The sequence below is a fragment of the Solea senegalensis genome, linkage group LG3 (assembly GCF_019176455.1).
Source record: "Solea senegalensis isolate Sse05_10M linkage group LG3, IFAPA_SoseM_1, whole genome shotgun sequence".
Taxonomy (NCBI): Eukaryota; Metazoa; Chordata; class Actinopteri; order Pleuronectiformes; family Soleidae; genus Solea; species Solea senegalensis.
Window position 1 is genome coordinate 133,354 of NC_058023.1, and position 19,147 is coordinate 152,500.

The following is a 19,147-nucleotide window of genomic DNA, read 5'->3' on the forward strand; positions in this document are numbered from 1 at the left end:
TTCACTGTTGCTACGGAAACAGTCCATCAGATAACAAAGTGCATGCTAATGTGCGGCGATCAGGGGATTTCTGCGTGAAAACTCGTCAGTGACGCGGACGCTAGAGACCGAGGTAAAGATTTTCCCAAAGACGCGTCACCACCAGTGGTATAAAACTGTCATTACAGTGATTTATTATAATGAACCATGAAAATAGCCAACCAGTGCAGTGTCTGTGAGTCTCTCGCCTCCACACACACAAACATACACTCACACACAAATAATAAAAATAAAAAGGAGGACAAAGTCCAACAGTCCAGAGAAGAAGGGAGGAAAACAAATAAAAATAAAAATAATAATGCTACAGTCACAGAAACATTCAGCTTTGCCAAGAAGAGCGTTCATATTTACAACAAGAGTTCAAAATGGGATGGGAGCGAATTGTACAAGCGTAGAAAAGAAAAGAAGCAAATATTTACAACCTGTTCCTGGTGAAAGTCGGATTAACCACCTATACATTAAATTACACTTTCTACAAAGAACCATTGATATTCAAAAATAAACCGCTAACGTCCTAACTGTGGGCGAGACCACTCTGCCTACTTCAGAAGACGACGACGACAACGGCGACGACACACACACACACACACACACACACACACACACACACACACACACACACACACACACACACACAGTCACACACACACACACACGCGAGTGCAGCCTCGGGCGTCGGCGAGGCAGGTTTTCACTCGATCTGCAGCGGTGAACAGATATTTGTTGTTAGACAGAGGAATAAAAAAAATATGTGGGGTTTTTTCTCTATACAAAAAGCTTTCTTTGCTATAATGAGCTGCTAGAATTAAACAAATACATGACAGAGAGAGGATAAAGGGGGAGGAGGAGGGGGAGGAGGAGAGGAAGGTGGTGTCGGGACAGGCTGGAATGTCGATAATGAACAAAGTGCGGGCGTTAAAACGTGAATCAAACATGACACACAACAGAGCAGGAATATAAAAACACGAGGAGTCCAGAGAGCGACTACGAGCACCGAGGGGAGGGAAGGGTCGTCCATCTTGGTTTTTTTCAGATCGTCGTCATCGTCCTTTTTTTCTAAAATTTTCTGTCCTGTTTTTTTATTTTTAAAAAGTACCCTTTTATCCCACAATCAGCTGTTTTTCCACTGGCCATGTGTTCAGGTACGTATAGAAAACATATCTACAGCTTATGGTACACGCCCCCCTTGCTCAGGGTGAGTTCTCAGGGGCTGTCTCAGGGGGGTTTGGGGCGCTCAGTGCCACCCCGTACTAAGGTACCCCGAGCTGTGGAAGGGGGTCGAGGACGCAGGAGCTCCGCGGGTCCCAGACGGCATCTGGGAGGCGGTGGCCTGGACCTGGCCTTGTTGAGTCTGTTGGGGGGGAGGTGGGGGGCGGAGGCAGTCCGGTCTGCTGAAGGGCGGGGGTACGTGACTGGGGCAACGAAGGATTGACAGCGGCGCCTGGGTGCATCAGCGTCGGCTGAAACCCCCCCAAGTTCTGAAAGTGGTGTGGCTGCATCGAGGGGTTAGACGACGGTGCGGGGGAGGCGGGGGAGGAGGCGGAGGCAGACAGCAAGGTGCTGCCGCCGGGAGGCTGCTGCTGTTGTTGTTGTTGTTGTTGTTGTTGTTGTTGCTGCTGCTGGGAGGCCTGGCCCTGGGGGGGAGGGGGCGGGGGAGGCACGGCAGCCATCATGAGCGGATGCTGCTGGAGGGGAGGAGGCTGCAGGTTCACGTGCAGCAGAGTGGGGCCGGGCATTGGGTGAGGAGGGGGAGGCGGGGGTGGAGGCGGAGCCGCTGAGCTCTGATAGTGCATGGTGTGGGAAAGAGTTTGCATCAGGGGCTGAGAACCGGGAGGGTACGGAGGATTGACGGAGGGTTTAAACCCGGGAAAGGGTCCAGCAGGCGAGGGGCTCTGCGTGGGAAAATACGCTGCGGAGGCCAGAGGAGCAGGAGGAGGAGGAGGAGGCGGGGGCGGAGCACTCTGAGAGTTATACTGGGGGAAAGGAGTGGGACCAGTTTGAGCCTGAGCCTGAACCTGGGGCTGGTTCTGAGGCTGCGCAGTGAACAGCGCCCTCTGGCTGCGGTACGGGGAGCCTTGAGGTTGGGGCTTGGGAGAGTGAAGGAGAGAGGAACCGGGAAAGTGGACCGGAGACGAGGGGAGTGGCGTCGGGTGCAGCTTGGTGGGGGTCAGAGGAGCCGGCTTGGGTCCTGCAGGCTTGCTCGGCGGCTGATTGGTGGGATTAGGCGTCCGAGGCTGAGCGTCAGCGTCTTCCTCCTTCACTGAGCGACCAGGAGTCTGAGCGAGAGCACCAGGAGAGCCGGGCTGAGGAGGAGGAGGAGGAGCAGGAGGAACACAGAGTCACAACAAGCTGAGGTAAACCACATCACATAATAATATCTGCAATTTAACTTAAATTTAGGAATTTAAAGACTCCAAAACACAGTCTTTGGTTCTTTAACCAGCAGGGTTGATGACACCTGATGAAACTTAGCGCTCTGATCAGATAGAAACTGTAGACATGACTCACAGCGTGGGTGGGCGTCTGCTGAGGACCGGGTGATGGACAGTCTCTCGCTGCAGGTGTTTCTCCGCCCTCTGTTTCACCATCTGGAGGAAAAACAACACAAATAATGATAAAAATGCACAAATGTGTGTGCGACTGCACACGACTGAGTCGCTGTCTCCACTCTCACCTCCGTCCTTGTCCTTGCTGAGCAGCAGAGCTCGGTGGTAGCTCCGCTCACGCGCCTGCTCCACAGAGGTCGAGGACGTCCTGAAGAGAGAGTGTTTAAATCCATGTTCAGTGATTATAATGATTACAGAGATCAATATAATGATTCTAAAGATTTATATAACAATTATAAAGATCAATATAAACTCTGTATTTATTTTAATCACTTACCACTGTCCTTCTCCATCCTTCTCTCCTCTCTCTGCAGCAGCCTCTGCCTCTTCTGGAGTTTGCAGGTCCTTGACTGTGGCAGTGGTTGCCGTGGTGATGGTGATGCTGTTGTTGCTGCTGCTGCTGTTGTTGTTGTTGCTGCTGCTGCTGTTGCTGCTGTTGTTGTTGCTGCTGCTGCTGCTGTTGTTGCTGCTGCTGCTGCTGCTGCTGCAGCAGGGCATTGTGGGAGCAGGAGGTGGGGGGGGTTCGCTGGCGGCCTCGAGAGCGACAGGAAAGGCATCGACGGTCAGAGGCGGCACGGTGGAAACAGGAGAGCTGCAGTCGTTCTTGGAGCCGCTGCGACGAGCTTCACGCTGACGCTTTCTGTACTCGAGCAGAGAAACCTGAGAACAGCAGAACCTCCGTGTCAGTGAGGAGAAGAGACGATGATACAGATTACAGCACAAGACTGGATCTCTCCCACAACTGCAGCAGCTTTCATCAACAGATAATGTTTTAGATCACTGAAGTGTACAGAATATTTAACATTATTTTCACACATATTTCACGATGAACAAACTGTTGCTGTGATAAATCATCAGACGTTTGATAAATCATGATACACTTATTTTCTTTCGTCTCATTACATCATAAACAAAAAAACCACGATGACTTTGAGGCTCGTGAAAACGCACCTTCTTCTTCTGTGGAGGGTTCTGCGCTGATCCTCCAGCCTCGCCGGTGCCATCCCCGTTCAGTGAGCGTGAGAACCCGAGTGAGCCTCCCTCCTCGGGGCAGGGGTAAAACAGCTGCCCCTGACCTTCACTGAAGGTGGGCTGAGGGCTAACCAACGGCCCCGTGCCTGCTGTGGACACCGCTGCAGTCCCAGCTGCAGCCTCGGGCCTGAACGGAGCCGCCAGAGGCTCCAGGGTGTGTGACGGGGTGAGGTCCCTTAAGTTTGAGTTGACTGGGGAGAAGTTCAGGCCAGCTGTTCCAGTCGGGCCTCTCTCCGGGCTTTTGATCCAGCCGGGGAAAGAGGAAGTCTCTGTAGACGAGGACGTCTCGCTGCTGTTGCCTTCAACAACTCCACCGTCGGCTCGGTCCTCGCCGCAGTCCTTGGACTCTGCTGCTGGAGGCTGTGGACTCTCCGGAACCGACACCTTGGGTTCTGTCGGGGGTCCGTCTGAGCCGGGAGCCCTGATGCACGGGGAGGTGGCTAACGATGGAGGCCGATCAGCCTGAGGGAGAGAAGACGATTAACGATCAACGATCATTGATCAACAATCAATGACCGTTGCCTCACAGAGCGTGATCTTATCATGTGTTGTGTGATGTTGTGTCATGTGATGTTGTGTCATGTGTGTCATGTGTCATGTGGTGTCATGTGATGTTGTGTTATGTGTCATGTGATGTGGTCATGTGTCATGTGATGTGGTGTCATGTGGTGTCATGTGATGTGGTGTCATGTGATGTTGATGTCATGTCATGTGATGTCATGTGTGATGGTCATGTGTCATGTGATGTGTGTCATGTTGTATGTCATGTGTCATGTGTCATGTGATGTGTGTCATGTGTCATGTGATGTTGTGTCATGTGTGTGTATGTTGTGTCATGTGATGTGATGTCATGTGATGTTGTGTCCATGCATGTGATGTGGTGTCATGTGATGTCATTGCATGTGATGTGATGTGTGTGTCATGTGTCATGTTGTGTCATGTGTGTCATGTGATGTTGATGTTGTGTCATGTGATGTGATGTGTCATGTGATGTGTGTCATGTCATGTGTCGTGTGATGTTGTTGTGATGTGGTGTCATGTGTGTGTCGTAATGGTGATGTTGTCATGTGATAATGATGTGTGTCATGTATGTTGTGTTATGTGTCATGTGATGTGGTGTGATGTGTGTGTGTGTGATGTGGTGATGTAATGTGTGTCATGTGATGTCATGTGATGTGATGCATGTGATGTGGTGTCGTGTGATGTGGTGTCATGTGATGTTGTCATGTGTCATGTGATGTCATGTGTCGGTGTGATGTGGTGTCATGTTGTTGTGTCATGTGTCATGTGATGTCATGTGTCGTGTGATGTGGTGTCATGTAAAATGACCTCTTGCACACTGGGTTTCCGGCTGAGTTCCGGTGAACTCTCCCCTGAAGATTCACTCTGAAATGAACAAACACTCAATCAGTTCTCATTCTTACACACACACACACACGCGCACACACACACACACACACACACACACACACCCGCAGCTTTACCTCCGGAGGAGCACTAAGTGTCTGTGTTGGTGTGCTGGGTAAGTGTTCTGTACTGGACTCGTCCGTCCGGGGGCGCGGGGGAGTGGCCAGCAAGACGGGCGTCGATGGCGTCTCGGCCGGGTCCGTCCTTGTGGGCGTGGCACAAGGAGAGCCGTAGGGCGTGGAGCTCTCAGACATGCAGGCGTCCAACGGACACAAGCGACGCTTTTTCAAAGGAGTCGGCAACTCTGAGAGAAGAAGAAAAAAAGGTGTGTTTACTGGGTGAGTGTGTGTGTGTGTGTGTGTGTGTGTGTGTGTGTGTGTGTGCTAGTGTGTGTGTGTGTGAGAGAGTGTGAGTGTGTGAGAGAGTGTGAGTGTGTGAGCAGCAGCCCGGTGCGTCTATAACAGGCTTCACTCTGAGGAACCAGCACTGAGTCTGGACTCAGTAAAAAGTGGAAGCGTACCTGGCAGCAAGCAGGTGCCGTTGTAGGGCAGAGGACTGTCAGAGTCTCCGTTGATGGACGGGCTGAGAGAACCTTCACTGGGCATGAAGAGGCTCGGGCGTCTGGCCGGGCTGGTGGAGCCCTCCTCCTCCAGAGCCTGCTTCAACCATCGCTGTGAAAAGAAAAAAGAAAAGAGAAAAGCAAACTCAGAAAATGTTTCCAGAACAGCGGCGACACACTCGCAGCAGAGTGAGACATGGAAAAACAGCGATAAATACGATGATGGAAGTCAATGTAAAAGTTGAGTTTAATCAAGATCAGCGAGACTTTCAGCAGCAGCACCGCGTACCTTCTTGCAGGAGCCTGTAGATGGCAGTGTTTCCTGCAGTTCTCTGGACCGCCGTCTTCCTGTGGGGACTCCAGGAGTGGTGGGACTGCGGTTTGCCAGGAACGGGGACGAGAAGCGGACGTAGTGTTTGGGCGTGCTGTAGACCTGCGGCGAGCAGGCCATGCCCGGTAAGGCGTTCAGCTGCGTGGCGAGAACTTCGGGGTCGCTGCTTATTCTCAGGGGTCTCTCAGGGGCCGGTTCAGGGGTCCGCACTGCAACACGATCCTGCTGCTTCTCTCCCACCCACTCACTGACAAAGTGCTGTGGAAAAGAGTTTGAGGAGATGAGGACGACATCGGAGAAGATCTACGACAGGTGTTGGACCAGCACAGAAATAAAAAAGACCTTTTTAGTTTTGAAGTTTTTGCGCTGTCTCTCAGGTGCAGGTGAGCCGCTGTGAGGGGGGCTGCTGTCTGGTGCTTGGGCACAAATGGCCTCTGGCTCTGGTGCAGTGGGCGTGTCTCCCTCAGAGACGTCATTGGTCAGAGGCTCCACAGACTCAGTGGGAGAGGCTGGAGGTAAGTCGGAGCAGGTGCTGATGGTGCGAGCTCGCCGGCGCTGTTGGCCGATGTGTGTGCGGTTCCTTGAGAAACTCTTCCTGTTCCTCGAGCCTTTCACCTTTGCCGGCTTCAATCCTGGCTCCTCCTTCACCTCCAGAAGAGGCTGAAACAACAAAGCATCGACAGTTCACAAAACAGCACCGTGCTACAGGTGTTTGATTTGTTGAGTATTTTTGGTCTCAGCACTCACCTGCATGACGACTGGAGAATCTGCCGCCTCGGGCGTCGCTGGAGGCTCCTCCTTGATGTCACTGCGACCTCCGACCTCCGTCTTGACACTGCCAATCCGCTCCAGGGCCTGCTCCCTGCGCTTCTCTCTCTTCTCCATGCGTGCAAAGGCTTGCAGGATGGCCTCCATTTTCCTCTCTTCTCGTGTCTGGAGAGGTTTAGTTTTATGGGGTTTTGGGGGGAAAAATAAGGGGGTGGGGGTGAGGGAGAGTGAGGGAGAATGAGGGAGAATGAGGGAGAATGAGGGAGAATGAGCATAAACGTTAGACCACGGAATACAAAGTCACCAGCAGCGTCCCAGAAGCAGGAATACAGCGGGTTAATGTGTGCTGCACAGACATAGACTTTGTAACGGACAGCCAAGTGCAGAGACAAGACAGGAAGTGTGACCCCCCCGTCTTTCACAATAAGAGAAAGAAAAGAGGAGGTCGGACAGAAGCGACAGGAACATGTTAAGAGTTTGTCTAAAGAGTAACTGGGTGACGAGACTGTCATGTTCAATGTGTTCTTGTGTGTATATTTGTGCCACAATAAAGGAAACCATGGCTACCTCCACCACATTCCAACAGCTCCACCTTCTGACAGAGCAACAGCCTGAGGAAATGAATGAATACCACCAAACATATTGAGACAACACCCCAGTTTGGGTAGATGTTTGGCGTCTGTTACGATGTAAATCACCTGGTTACATGGATGGAGTGGGTTTGGCTATCTAAGGGTCAAATTTACCTCCTTGTGTTTCAGTCCCTTCCAGCTGGAAGCCGCCCCGACAGGGAGATGGGACTGCTCCGCTGGGCTGGCCTGAATGTTCAATAAAGAGATAGCCCAGTTTAGAAGAGACACGCCCCACTGAACATGGCTTCACACACATTGGAAAGATCCCGCCTCATGAATCTAACGCTCCGGAGAAACATCAGGTCGTGCAGGTCAACTACTCTGAAGCAGCCATGTACATGTCTATTATTATTATTATTATTATTATCATTAAGTTAAGGAGCTTCCGTCTGTTAATCTCATAACTGTGATGTCATGTTTGCTCGCCAGGTGACTCAGTAACGACTGTGACGTTTGTTTGGACGAGCCACGTCCGCTCCGTCTCACATGGACAAATTAACGGGGACAGGCGCCACCCTCTCATGTCTATGTGGGTTACCATGGCAACCAGGGTAGTAAAAAAACCTTTCCTCGTTAAAAGAACACATCAGTGGGTGCAGTTGTCGACGTTGACTTTGTTTGGATAAGAGGTTACAGGAGAGCGGGTGGAGATGCTCCGTTTTACTGGACCCTGCACAGTAAAGATCGCTAGAAGCTTTTTAAAGCCGAACCTTTAAATGCTGTGACTGTGGGCTGGTAAAAGAATAGTTGTGAATGGCACAGTTAAAAACACTGACGCACACACTTCTTCTTTCATACTGCGGGTGTGCAGTGACATGATTCGTCACAGAATTGGACCCTGGTGGTGATACAACTGTACGACTGTGAGCAGCAGTGAGGCATTTAAATAAAACCTCAATACAGTTTAACGGGCACCTCGTAATGAGGACAGGGGTGTATTTTTGAAAAACTTTCCAGGTCACACCTGAAATATTATAATAAGCGCTCCAAAGTCTGTGTATCACAGAACAAATGATCACAAAAGCTTCATCTTAGTTTACGCTGGAGGAAATATGTTCGACAGCAACGTAACACACACACAACAAATGTTCAATAAGAGGAGCCTCACACATGGTTTATGGGAGTAATATATCACTTCAACACACACACACACTCGTGTTATCTGCACAACACCTTGTCAGAGAATGAATTTACAGCAACCACATGCATCTATACAGTGTGAATGCAGGCTCCTCCCTCCAGGGCCACAGTCCCTCCCCTGCTCTCTTCTCTCTCTCTACCCTCATCCCTCCCTCCCTCCCTCCCTCCCTCTCACTCTCGCTCTCGCTCTCTGGCCATTAGCAGATCTGTGCATTGGCCAAAGATGAGTCAGCACTTTTCACTCTAGGTCCACTAATGTGTAGTGAAATGGAGCCAACTGCAGGGTAATACCCAGCATGCGTGCAGGCGTGGGTCAGTGTCGTGCACGGCGCTCGCCTGTAGCTGTTTGAGGCCGTCGCTCTGGGCACGAGGCCGTTTGACAGAGGGGGAAAACGGATGAATGGCTGAACCCGTAAAGTGGCCGCAGAGAAGGTGAGGAGAGCACATTGAGAAGGTTTCACGGTGTATAAGTGCACAGTGTTACAGTGTCGTAAACAAATCACGTGGAGCTGGAGGCCAATTCATTTTCTCACAAATCGTCACAACAAATAAAAGGAGAATAAACGTCACTGACTCATGAGCACTGTGAGGGGGAAAGAAGAGCAAAGTCAGGAAATAAAACCAACATAGGTCTGAGTAAAACAGCGACAGTGGCACTGACGATGGTGGGAGAGCGAGCAGCAGCTGAGGGATGAAGAGGCCAAGGCTAAGTTTTAGGAAGAGCGGTAGAAGGCAGCTGCTCCGATCCAAGCCACAGAGTCCACGTGGAGAGCAACAGGGGACATTTTTATTTTTGCTCTTCCCACTGAGTGACTGCACAGCAAAACAACAGAAAACAAAAAAAGCTGTAGGCCCTAGCTTGGCACACTTACCATCTTCCTCCTCCTCTCTGCAATCTGCTCTTCTGACTCCATCTCTACTTCATTGCTAACGGAGGTTTTGTCTTCTAGATCCTCATATAACTCAGGATCCTGTAAGAGCAGGGCACAGTGGGGTACGGCTCTTTATCATGGCTGATCATTCAGTCTGGCTACAGACTAGAGGGAGACAGTTAAAGAGTGGAGGAGAGAGGAGGTGAGGGACAGGGGACTGCAGCAGCTGACATATGCCTTTGCTCAGGTGAGAACTTTAGTGATTTAATGTAGCGACACATCCCATCATCCTTTTCGTCCTTACAGCTGAGGTCAAAAATGGTCAGATACAGCGACTTCTCTGAATTCAATCTGCTCAAACTAAAGTTTAAATGCTCTTTCTGTAGCCAGTGACAGATGGTGCTTAAAAATGATGTTGCAGTTCACATGACGTGGTTCTCAGATTATTAACTATAGCCTCAAAATCATTTAATGGGAGGGACAAAAGCAAATGTGTGAAGGGATGATGGGGAAAAAAAACATGGAAGTCAAGAGGGATGTACAGAGGAACCAACAGATGAACACACATGCACTGACCACTCCACAATGGAAACAAATGGATGCATAGAACATAAGAGAGGATGTAACTTAAACAATAAACGTCTAACTTATGCAAACATGGGCAGTCATTTCAGGTGATTTAGCGTGAAGCAGCATCTTACCTGGTTGTTTGAGATGGAGAGGCGGAGGGGAGAAAGTTTTCTCTGTTTGCCGTCGCCTACACTCTTGCTCCTCCCCTCGCCGTCCAGACCCATGTTCTGGTTCTGGCCCAGGTCGTCCCGCACCATCTCCTTGTCCTTACGACTCCCGCGACGCCGGCCTACTGAGGCCAAGTTCTCTGTGGGCTCCAAGTTGTGCTTGAGCACGGGGCATTCCTGGTTCCCCTTCACACAGGCACAGTCCACCTTGTATTTACTGCACATGAACGGAGAAATTAGACAAGAGAACTCGTTGCGCGTGGTTCTGCATGCAGTGGTTTATTCCTCTTTACTCACCAGCTGCCATAATCAAAATCAAAGCCAATGGTGATCTCTGTGCCCTTAGTGATTGGCCTCAGTGAGTAGATGTACAGATGGAGCATGCCGTCCTCGATGACGTGCCGCACCTGAGAGGGGAGAGCGATTACACGGCACGATTAAGCGTCAGTGTTTGTTTAAAGGACAATAAAAGTATTTCTCTGGTGGTGTCCTCACCTCAGAGTTGGGAGTACAGGAGCGACGAATGAAACGCGCTTCGTTGCCGAAGCTGCGGGCGTCCACACACATCTCCACCCCATCAAATTTGGAATAAAATAATACAAATGGGTACGGCCTGGAAGGGAATCAAAAAACTGAGATGTTAAACATTTTTTGATCGATCCAATCACATGTAGGAGAAACAGGTCTCAGCGCTCCCCATCCATCCCAAACGCCACATTCCTGAGCATGCATGAACACAACACAGCCTCAGGACCAATTATTGATTTATTTGTAGCCTCCAACACAATATTAACAATGTGGTTTCTTTTTTGTAATGGTTTTAATCTTGTTTCATATTACAGCAGCATGTGTAGACGTTGAATCACTCACTCACTGACATCAGACACGTGTGCAATCCGTTAAAATGTAAGACATGACAGCAGTGTGGACCGAGTACAGTCACACTGAGCCTATTGACTCATGGAGGGTGGATATTAACACCACGGCCATTAATCTGTTTAACTCTTGTATTCAGTTTAAATCCACTGCACACAAACCAAAGGAGAAATCTCTATCGCACTCACCTCTTGAAGAAGTAACCATTGGCCTCGAACTGCTGTCGAAGCATGAACTTTCCCCGGTACTCGATGATGAGCGAGTCTGGGGCCAGGTCTCGCACCGCCTTGAGGATCTTCTTGTTCTTCTGTACTTGACTCTGACACGGACACGGAGACAAAGCCCGATTATTAGCACAGACTCAGAGTTAGCGCTGCAGCCCGGCAGATCACTGTGGTGACTTGTGGATGCATTTATAACAAGTGCAGACTTTATAATGGTATATAAATAAATAATGCCTGTACCTCCACAGGTGGTTTGAAAGAGGCAGGGTGTGTGTTGTACGCGAGACTTTTGCCGTCGCCTTGCTCCTTAACACGTAAGAGGACCTGGACGTCTTCGCTGTACTGATTGCTGCTGGCCTCCTCGTACCGCTCCATCCACGTCTTGATCTTGTTTTCCCACAGAGACGGGTGCTCTGTTGGCTCCTGCTCTGGAGCTGCGCCCTGAAAGTGACAGAAAATGTGGTTCAGGTTGTTGTTTCTTGTCTTTTACTGACGGTGGTTCTGTGTTGCTTGTGAGAGTTTTACCTTTACTCTCGAGGACTTTCTCGACCCCTCGCGAAAGGCCTGTGATGAAAAAACAAACTTTGATGAGCATTGAAGTTTCCACTTTAAATATGAAAGACATGCTTTTATTTACAAGGTTTTACTGCGTGGTGATGATGAGGCAACACGGACCTTCTTAGCTCGTGCAGAAGATGCCGGAGGCTCCTTTTCTCCACTCTTTTTACGCTTTTTATCAGTCTGTTTATGGCCGAGGCGAGTAGTCGTCAGGGTGATGGTGGTGGGCGTGTGTTGGAAGGTGGAGTACAGCTCTAGCGGCACCTCATCTCCACTCTCTGTAGCACTTGTGTCGCCATCTGAATGCACAGACAAGTCACACTGTGATGAGCAGAGAGGACGACACAAAGAAACTCACAAACACGTGTTTTAAAAAGCTCCAAAAAGGAAAATGAACATGTTACAGCATACATGAGAAAAAAAGACAGGTGACAACTTGTCCACCAGGTGTCAGTGTGTCCCAGTCTCATGCTGTACACAATATGGATAAGCCTGCAGGGGGAGGAGGCTGTACACTAACACGGCCTACAACCTGCATTGTTCACCAACAAGCAGGTCATTTACTGCAGCAGACAGAGCTGAAGGATCTATGAGAGTAACTCTAAAACCTCATGTTTTTACAGCCTGGACGTGATAACTGAACAACGCTTACGTCAACATCCGTGTGTTTGGAATGTCTTTACAAAGGTAAACAAAAGCACGGCGCATCTATGACGTCACTCTTACCAGACAAACATTCACGTTTCCTGGTCTGGAGCAGGATGGCCCTCTCCTTGTCCAACTGTCGTGGTTGGCAGCTTTCACACAGATAGGTCTCAGGAATGTTCTGCCTGTCGATGCCCATGCAGTCTATATGTTGCCAGGCGCTGAGGAAACGAGGGGAAAAGTTTAGCCGTCAGTTAAGAGAAGAAGAACAGAGGTCTGACTCGTCCCACTCATTAAAAAGTGAGTGAAGGCGTGAGACGCGAGTCGGGCTCTTCTTCACCTGCACTTGTCACAGCAGATCATGTAGCCGTCATCGTGGGTGAATCCACAGATGCAGCGGGTGATGTCGGCGCCGTAGCTTCCATCCTCCGACGTGCTGAGCGTGGTTCCCCTGGAAGCGTCGTCCTGCCCCCCTGGTACAAACAACCCTCCCTCTACTTGTCGGATCAACATGGAGGGAGGAGGGGAGGCCGGTGGCGTAGGTGGGGGCCGCGCCCCATAATTATGGTCCTGACGGAAGAAACGAGGGACGTGAGGGTGACGTCGTAAAAGTAACCAACACTTACTTATCAGCAGTTTGTCGATAATACGACCACGCGGTCGGCTTGAACTCATGTTTGTGTGCGACGCCGGTATCACAACCGCCAGTATCTACCAATATCGATGGTGATTTTAAAGACATCATTTTCTTCTCTGGCAAAGAAGAAATGAGCAGCTCACAACACAAAAGGCCATCGGTCATTTTTATTTACATTCTGTGCACAGTGGAGCACGTAAAGACGGGTTATCTTTCTGATATCCTGTGATCAGTATCGTCTCATCCCTTTCTCTTTCTCCTTCGCTCCTCAATGTCAGAACAAATAAATAACTTGATAAAAAAACATGATTTGAGGACAGTTTTTTCCCAAAACTCTTCATGACAAACTTTCCTGCCTTTTACAGACGACAGTTCACAGATCAACAAATGAAATGATTGTGGAAAGAATCCTCCAGAATAACAGCGGACACGGTGAATACAGTCGCAATGAAAAACTTAATGAAATTCTTAATTCTTAACCCCAGCGACCTAAAGGATTAATCAATTACAAACATAGTTGGTGATTAATGTAGTGCTATATTAGTTTCATAATTCACGTCCACAACAGGCCAGTGTTATCTGAACCTAAAAGGGAGTTGGTCATAGCACATTCAATGATTAACAGACAGAGCGGCATTAAGGTGAGTGGGTTATTAGTGAAGAAACTGTGTGTGTGTGTGTGTGTGTGTGTGTGTGTGTGCACTCACAGCATAAGGCAGGCCAATGTAACTGTGGGAATGGTGAGAACTGCTGCTGTAGATCTGGTGTGGGTAGCTGGACTTTTCCACGACCACAGGACTGGCCTCCACTGATTCTGGTCTGCTGGGCAGCAACACAAACAAAGAACACACTTTACCGTTTACTGTAAAACTTTCAAACGTCACAGTTACACAGGAATTGGTGCTTTGTTCCCATTCAGCAGCGTGAGGACGTCGGTCTGCGTCAACAAGGGTTTAAGGACGGAGGAAACTGGGCAACCAACAGAAGCGGTGACACACATGTGCTGTGACCCGGGGTCAGGATTCAGAGGCTGTAGGTCGCCGACAAAGTCAATAAAACTTCAGCCAGTGAAACCCAGACAGATAACAGACACATCTCCAATGAGTTATTTCACCCCTGGGCCCGAGTCTACATGACAGGCGATTACCAGAAACATGTGTTCCCGCCTGTTCTCATGCAAACAACAAACAAAGTCACTTCTAAGCTTATTCACAAACCAGTAAATCCACTTCCCTCGGATCACCGTGCAGCTGCGGAGGGAGAGAGGGAGAGAGAGGGGGAGAGAGAGAGAGAGAGCCTGTTTGGCCATTTGAGACCAACCCACCTTTATTATGACACGATTAATCTATTCCTCAGTTGCTTAGGAAGGCTCTAGAAGGAAGAGGGAAGTGCAACTGGCAAAAAAAAATACGAATGGCAAGAGACAAAATAATGAACAGGGACAAAAAGGGAAGAGGTGAAAAGTTAAGAAGAACTATGAGACAAGCAAGATACACTCCGAGATGAGGGGAAAGAGCGGGAGAGCTTCAAGTGAATCGCTTAAATCTAAGTCAGAGCTCCATGTTTTACTGCTTAAGTCAAGATCACACATCATGCTTTACTGTTATGTGACAGCAGTGTTTTCTACAACAAACAAGGCAAAGAAAACATGGAGAAACTCTCACTTCAGTACATAAGACTAAAGACAGAAGGACCGTGCAGCCTCTCTGTTGAGCTCTGCTGACAGTTGAACAACTTAACCGACACGTTTTTGAAACCCAGACAAAAGCAGTGGAAAGAAGAAGATCCACACACAAACGAGTTGCTGGACCAAGGATTTTTGACCTTTTAAAGTTTAAACTAAAGAACTGCTCCCGTACGCTCTCCTCAAAACTCACCTCCTTCTTTAGTAAGCCTGAAGGTAAAGAGGCGACACGCTGCCTTTCTCAGTCCTTTAGCTCGTGTTGCATGCCGTAAGAGCACAGTGCAAACACTTCCTGTATGTATCGCCACTCAAGTATTCACCGTCAAAGTGAAAACGTAAGTGCATGCATGAAGTCTGGGGGCGGGCCCAAGGGAAGGTGTGAGTGTGTGTGTGTGTACACATACATAACAGATTATGTGTCACCAACACAAATTAGATTAAACATTTTAAGATCAAACACACACTTAATAAATCATTAATCAGACTACATTTTACAGGTTAAAGAAGAGTGAGCGTAATCTCTCTTCCTCAGTTGTACCAAAGCAAATACTCAAATAGAGCTGAAACAATTAATCAATGAATAGATTATTAATCGATTACTAAATTAATTGACAACTATTTATTTTGATAATCGAATCATCGGTTTGAAGTTTTTTTTCATGACTAAAACAAGATTTCTGATAGTTTAAACTTCTTAAATGTGAATATTTTCTTCATTTCTTTGCTCTGGAGAACAAAAAAATCATTCAAAGTGAATCATTTTGGTTTGTGGACAAAACAAGACATTTGAGAACATCATCATCGCCAACATTTTTAAGGTTTTCTGACATTTTATGGACCAAACGATTAATCAAGAAAATAATCGGCAGATTAATCAGTTATGAACATAATGGTTAGTTGCAGGTCTAGACTCTAAAACACAGAGGAGGCACAAGTCAAAGACAGAAGACAAGCCGGTCTGTTCAGTGGGAACTTTGAATGTATGCACGTATGAATGCATAACTGAAGAGCTGATGTCATTCACATTTCCACTCCTGTGAAGTGTAAAGGAGGGGCAACAGTGTGAACAGAGTACACATCACATGAATGGGAGGCTTGTAGCCGCGCAGTCAGTCATGGTCGTGTGCTGCGTCACACGCATGAAAGAAAAGAGATGAAAACGGTGTTTTGATTTTGGTGATTTGAATTTTCAACGTTAGCGAGCAACTGTACGTGCCATTTATGAGCAATAAATGTCTCGTATTTAACGCAGAAAACAGACGTCATTTGAAACGCAAACACCTGCTGAGAGTGGGTAAAGAGGCAGAGTGGACGAGTGTGGGGAATGGAGAGATCAACAGCAGGGGGGGAAAAAGAGCAGCACTGAACAGCCAGAGGCAACGCCTTCACCCCCCTAAAGAGCTCTCACACGCTGCCATGGCAACACAACGTGTTCCACCGACGTGCGCGTGCACACCGAGCTTTGTGTGTGTGTCGGGGACACGCACACAACATTAGCCAACAGCTGGTCACGCTGCTGCAGACTTCAGGGGGATGTGGAAAGGACGTGACGCTGTTTCTCTGGTGAGTAGCCAGCCCCGCTGCTCCACACTTGGCTGGCGCACTCACGATACTTGACGCACAATACTAGCCGTGTGTGAGTGTGTGTGAGTGTGAGTGAGTGTGTGCGTGTCCGGCTACGGTCTGTCCGTCCGGCCCTTACGGGACCTGCACAGCAGTCGGTGGAAGCCCCTTTCAAACTTGTTATCTGCTTTTGTATAAAATCTGCAGCAGGCGATGGGACGCAAACCGAGGACGGACAAAGAGTCGAGGCAAAGGTTTACTCCGACCCCCTGAAGCACGGCTCCGTGGAGAGGAGGAGGAGGAGGAGGAGGGAGGCGGGGTGGGGGTGCAGGGGGGCTGTTTAAGATGCCATATCTATGAGAGGGCCACCTGTCACTCAGGCTGGTGACCATAGCAACAAGCCCTGCGCAGTGCAGAGGGGAGAGAGGGGGACGAGGAGGTGCAGATACCATGGCAACACAAGCTGTCAGGGCAACAGCACTGATGAAGGCAGAGGGGAGGGCTCTCCCTCTGTTAAAGAGACAGGAGCCCCTCCATGAGCGCATGACGTACTACTCTTTAGTCACATGACGAGAACCTCCTGCTTCACTTATTTGACCAGATGAAGAAGAAAAAAAATAAAAAGCACCCATGGCAAGGATGTCCTTGAAAAGACTACAGGAAACAGACAGGAGGGGCAACAGGAGGCTTGTTGCCATGGTTCCATGCACCATTTCTGCTCCACTGACTGAACGCAGTGTACACATGTGCAAACATCAAGTAGGATCATTAAGGGAAGAGGCGAGGAAAAAAATCATGTGCGCTTCTGTATGCTCAGGCACACAGCCAGTGTGTTTACAAGCACATGTAGTTAATAGTTGAGCAGTGAAAACATCCAGATGGAACGGTCCATTACAGCAGACACTGGAGGGGTCCAGCTCTGATGTGGGACAGGAGGTCTGCGTTAAGAGACAATTGAATGAAGCCATGAAGAAATGGTGACAGAGTTGAGTCAGTCACTCGAGTGGGTCGGCTGAAGCATATACAGAGGGGGTTTAGACGTGTCAAGTGCATGTGAACCAAAAATGGGCCGAGAGATGAGAAGAGGGGTGAGGAAAGAGGTGAGGATTTTGAGGGAGAAATAAAAACGTCACGGTGAGAACAAAGGTCAAAAATGGTCATAAACGAGGAGGCCTAAGTGGCGTGTTGGTGTTACTCACTCTGAGCCTGCCGCCATGTCCAGGTATGAGGTGTCTGCTGTGTCCACCCCCACTGGGATGACTATGCTCATGACGTTCTCTGCTGATCAGTTCTTGTCCTACTGAGTCCAGAGAAAGGGAGTCCAAAACACTGAGGCATACCAGCCACAGCAGACATTGCAGACATCTAAGTGCATCCACAAGGCCTGAACATTGGGAGAGACAAGAGAAAAAAGGAAACAAAGAAATCAGTATTTATGTGGAAACATTGCAACCAAACAACAACATAACTATGTGTCGTTTGTTAAATCTGAAAGTCCGAAAATCATTGTGAAACAGGGTTTTTCCAGTTCATGTAAATGCATGATTCACACTTTCATACTATAACGGTGTTCAACAGGGACAGAGGTTCACAGGAATTTCCCTCTGTGACAGTTAGGGTCTGAAGTGATGAAAAACCAGAGGGTAGAATATTGTCAGGTGAAACCAGGGCTGCTGCTGCTGCTGAGCTAAAGCGACCTCGACTCAGTATCTGCCATGAGACGCAGAGGGCGACACTGTGAGGAAGCTCCCACCACTAAGGGGAGCAAGAGAACACACAGCAGCCCGCCGCCATGAAAGGAGGCAGGAAAGCACACACAGAACAAAACACAGAGGCCATTTTTTACCCCTTCAACCAACTGCTCCCATTTTACACACACACGCACACGCACGCACGCACGCACGCACGCACGCACGCACGCACGCAGAAGATACACAAACCCCCCAAAAAATGTTAACACTGCAGGTGCTCGCCCACATGTTTTCTTGACAGGAAGTGTGTGTTTTTATTTTTTTGTCACTGCTACTGTTCGAGCAGCACACGTGGAAAAAAAAAGCCGTCAAGGCTTCAAATGACTGAGTTCATCAGTCCTTCAGGTTCACATCTTTGAAATCACATTTATATGAATATTAATCTGTGTGTTTGTGTCTGATGTGAATCCAGACAAGAGCATATGTCAGTGAGGCTGATACAGAAGAGCTCTGTTGATAAGCGGGATTAGTGGGAGGGACAGATGCCGAGACAAAATAGGCTTGAGGTCACACCTCCGCTGCTTGTGTGTATGGGGGCCAAACAAAAGCTCAGGGTGTAGATGGAGTAGAGAGGGTTTACAGAGCAGGGATGTGTCATGTATCGAGGAGACCACGACAACAACACATTTCACCAAAACCTCTGCATTCCTGTGAGACGTGTACAGTATTGTCCCTGTCCCAGGAAGAACACACACACACGCACGCACGCACGCACGCACGCACGCGCATCGTTATGGTCAAGGAAACTCTCACGGTTACAAAAGACTTTGTGAACAGAAACTGAGTCAGTTCATTTACTCAATCACCCAAATGCAGTGAGCCAGCAGGGCCGCTGAGACGCTCACAGATATGACAGCTGTCAGCTCCAGGCCTAATTAATAGAAAGAAGACGACCCCGGTGAGTTTGAGTGTCGGCCAAGGCCACTGACGGGATCACTTTACAACTTCTCTTCTGATTCTGTGCGAGCTGCTTTAATCAGCGTGGTATTTTATGGTAGTGGCTGAGAACGTCCATTTTCAACAAGGACAAGGCTGTTAGCCAAAAACAGTGGAATGACAAACTCCCCCCTCCTTTGCCTTTGTGTT

At 48.9% G+C, this 19,147-nt stretch overlaps 1 protein-coding gene across 1 annotated transcript in view; it reads right to left on the minus strand.

The window, feature by feature from the left end:
* Positions 1 to 145: 145 nt before the first annotated feature.
* Positions 146 to 19,147, minus strand: part of kmt2e (lysine (K)-specific methyltransferase 2E) — a 27,024-nt gene continuing 8,022 nt past the window's right edge. Inside the window, 28 exon segments of the mRNA XM_044021692.1 lie at positions 146 to 1,411; positions 1,413 to 1,556; positions 1,559 to 1,599; positions 1,673 to 2,342; positions 2,548 to 2,627; positions 2,714 to 2,793; positions 2,923 to 2,995; positions 3,119 to 3,305; positions 3,597 to 4,139; positions 5,007 to 5,063; positions 5,162 to 5,388; positions 5,605 to 5,755; positions 5,933 to 6,232; positions 6,317 to 6,634; positions 6,722 to 6,907; positions 7,489 to 7,560; positions 9,387 to 9,485; positions 10,088 to 10,340; positions 10,421 to 10,530; positions 10,619 to 10,736; positions 11,188 to 11,318; positions 11,464 to 11,664; positions 11,749 to 11,787; positions 11,899 to 12,080; positions 12,508 to 12,647; positions 12,767 to 12,996; positions 13,771 to 13,885; positions 17,510 to 17,694. Of these exon segments, the coding sequence (XP_043877627.1) occupies positions 1,274 to 1,411; positions 1,413 to 1,556; positions 1,559 to 1,599; positions 1,673 to 2,342; positions 2,548 to 2,627; positions 2,714 to 2,793; positions 2,923 to 2,995; positions 3,119 to 3,305; positions 3,597 to 4,139; positions 5,007 to 5,063; positions 5,162 to 5,388; positions 5,605 to 5,755; positions 5,933 to 6,232; positions 6,317 to 6,634; positions 6,722 to 6,907; positions 7,489 to 7,560; positions 9,387 to 9,485; positions 10,088 to 10,340; positions 10,421 to 10,530; positions 10,619 to 10,736; positions 11,188 to 11,318; positions 11,464 to 11,664; positions 11,749 to 11,787; positions 11,899 to 12,080; positions 12,508 to 12,647; positions 12,767 to 12,996; positions 13,771 to 13,885; positions 17,510 to 17,580 (4,956 nt within the window). The 5' untranslated portion in view covers positions 17,581 to 17,694 and the 3' untranslated portion in view covers positions 146 to 1,273.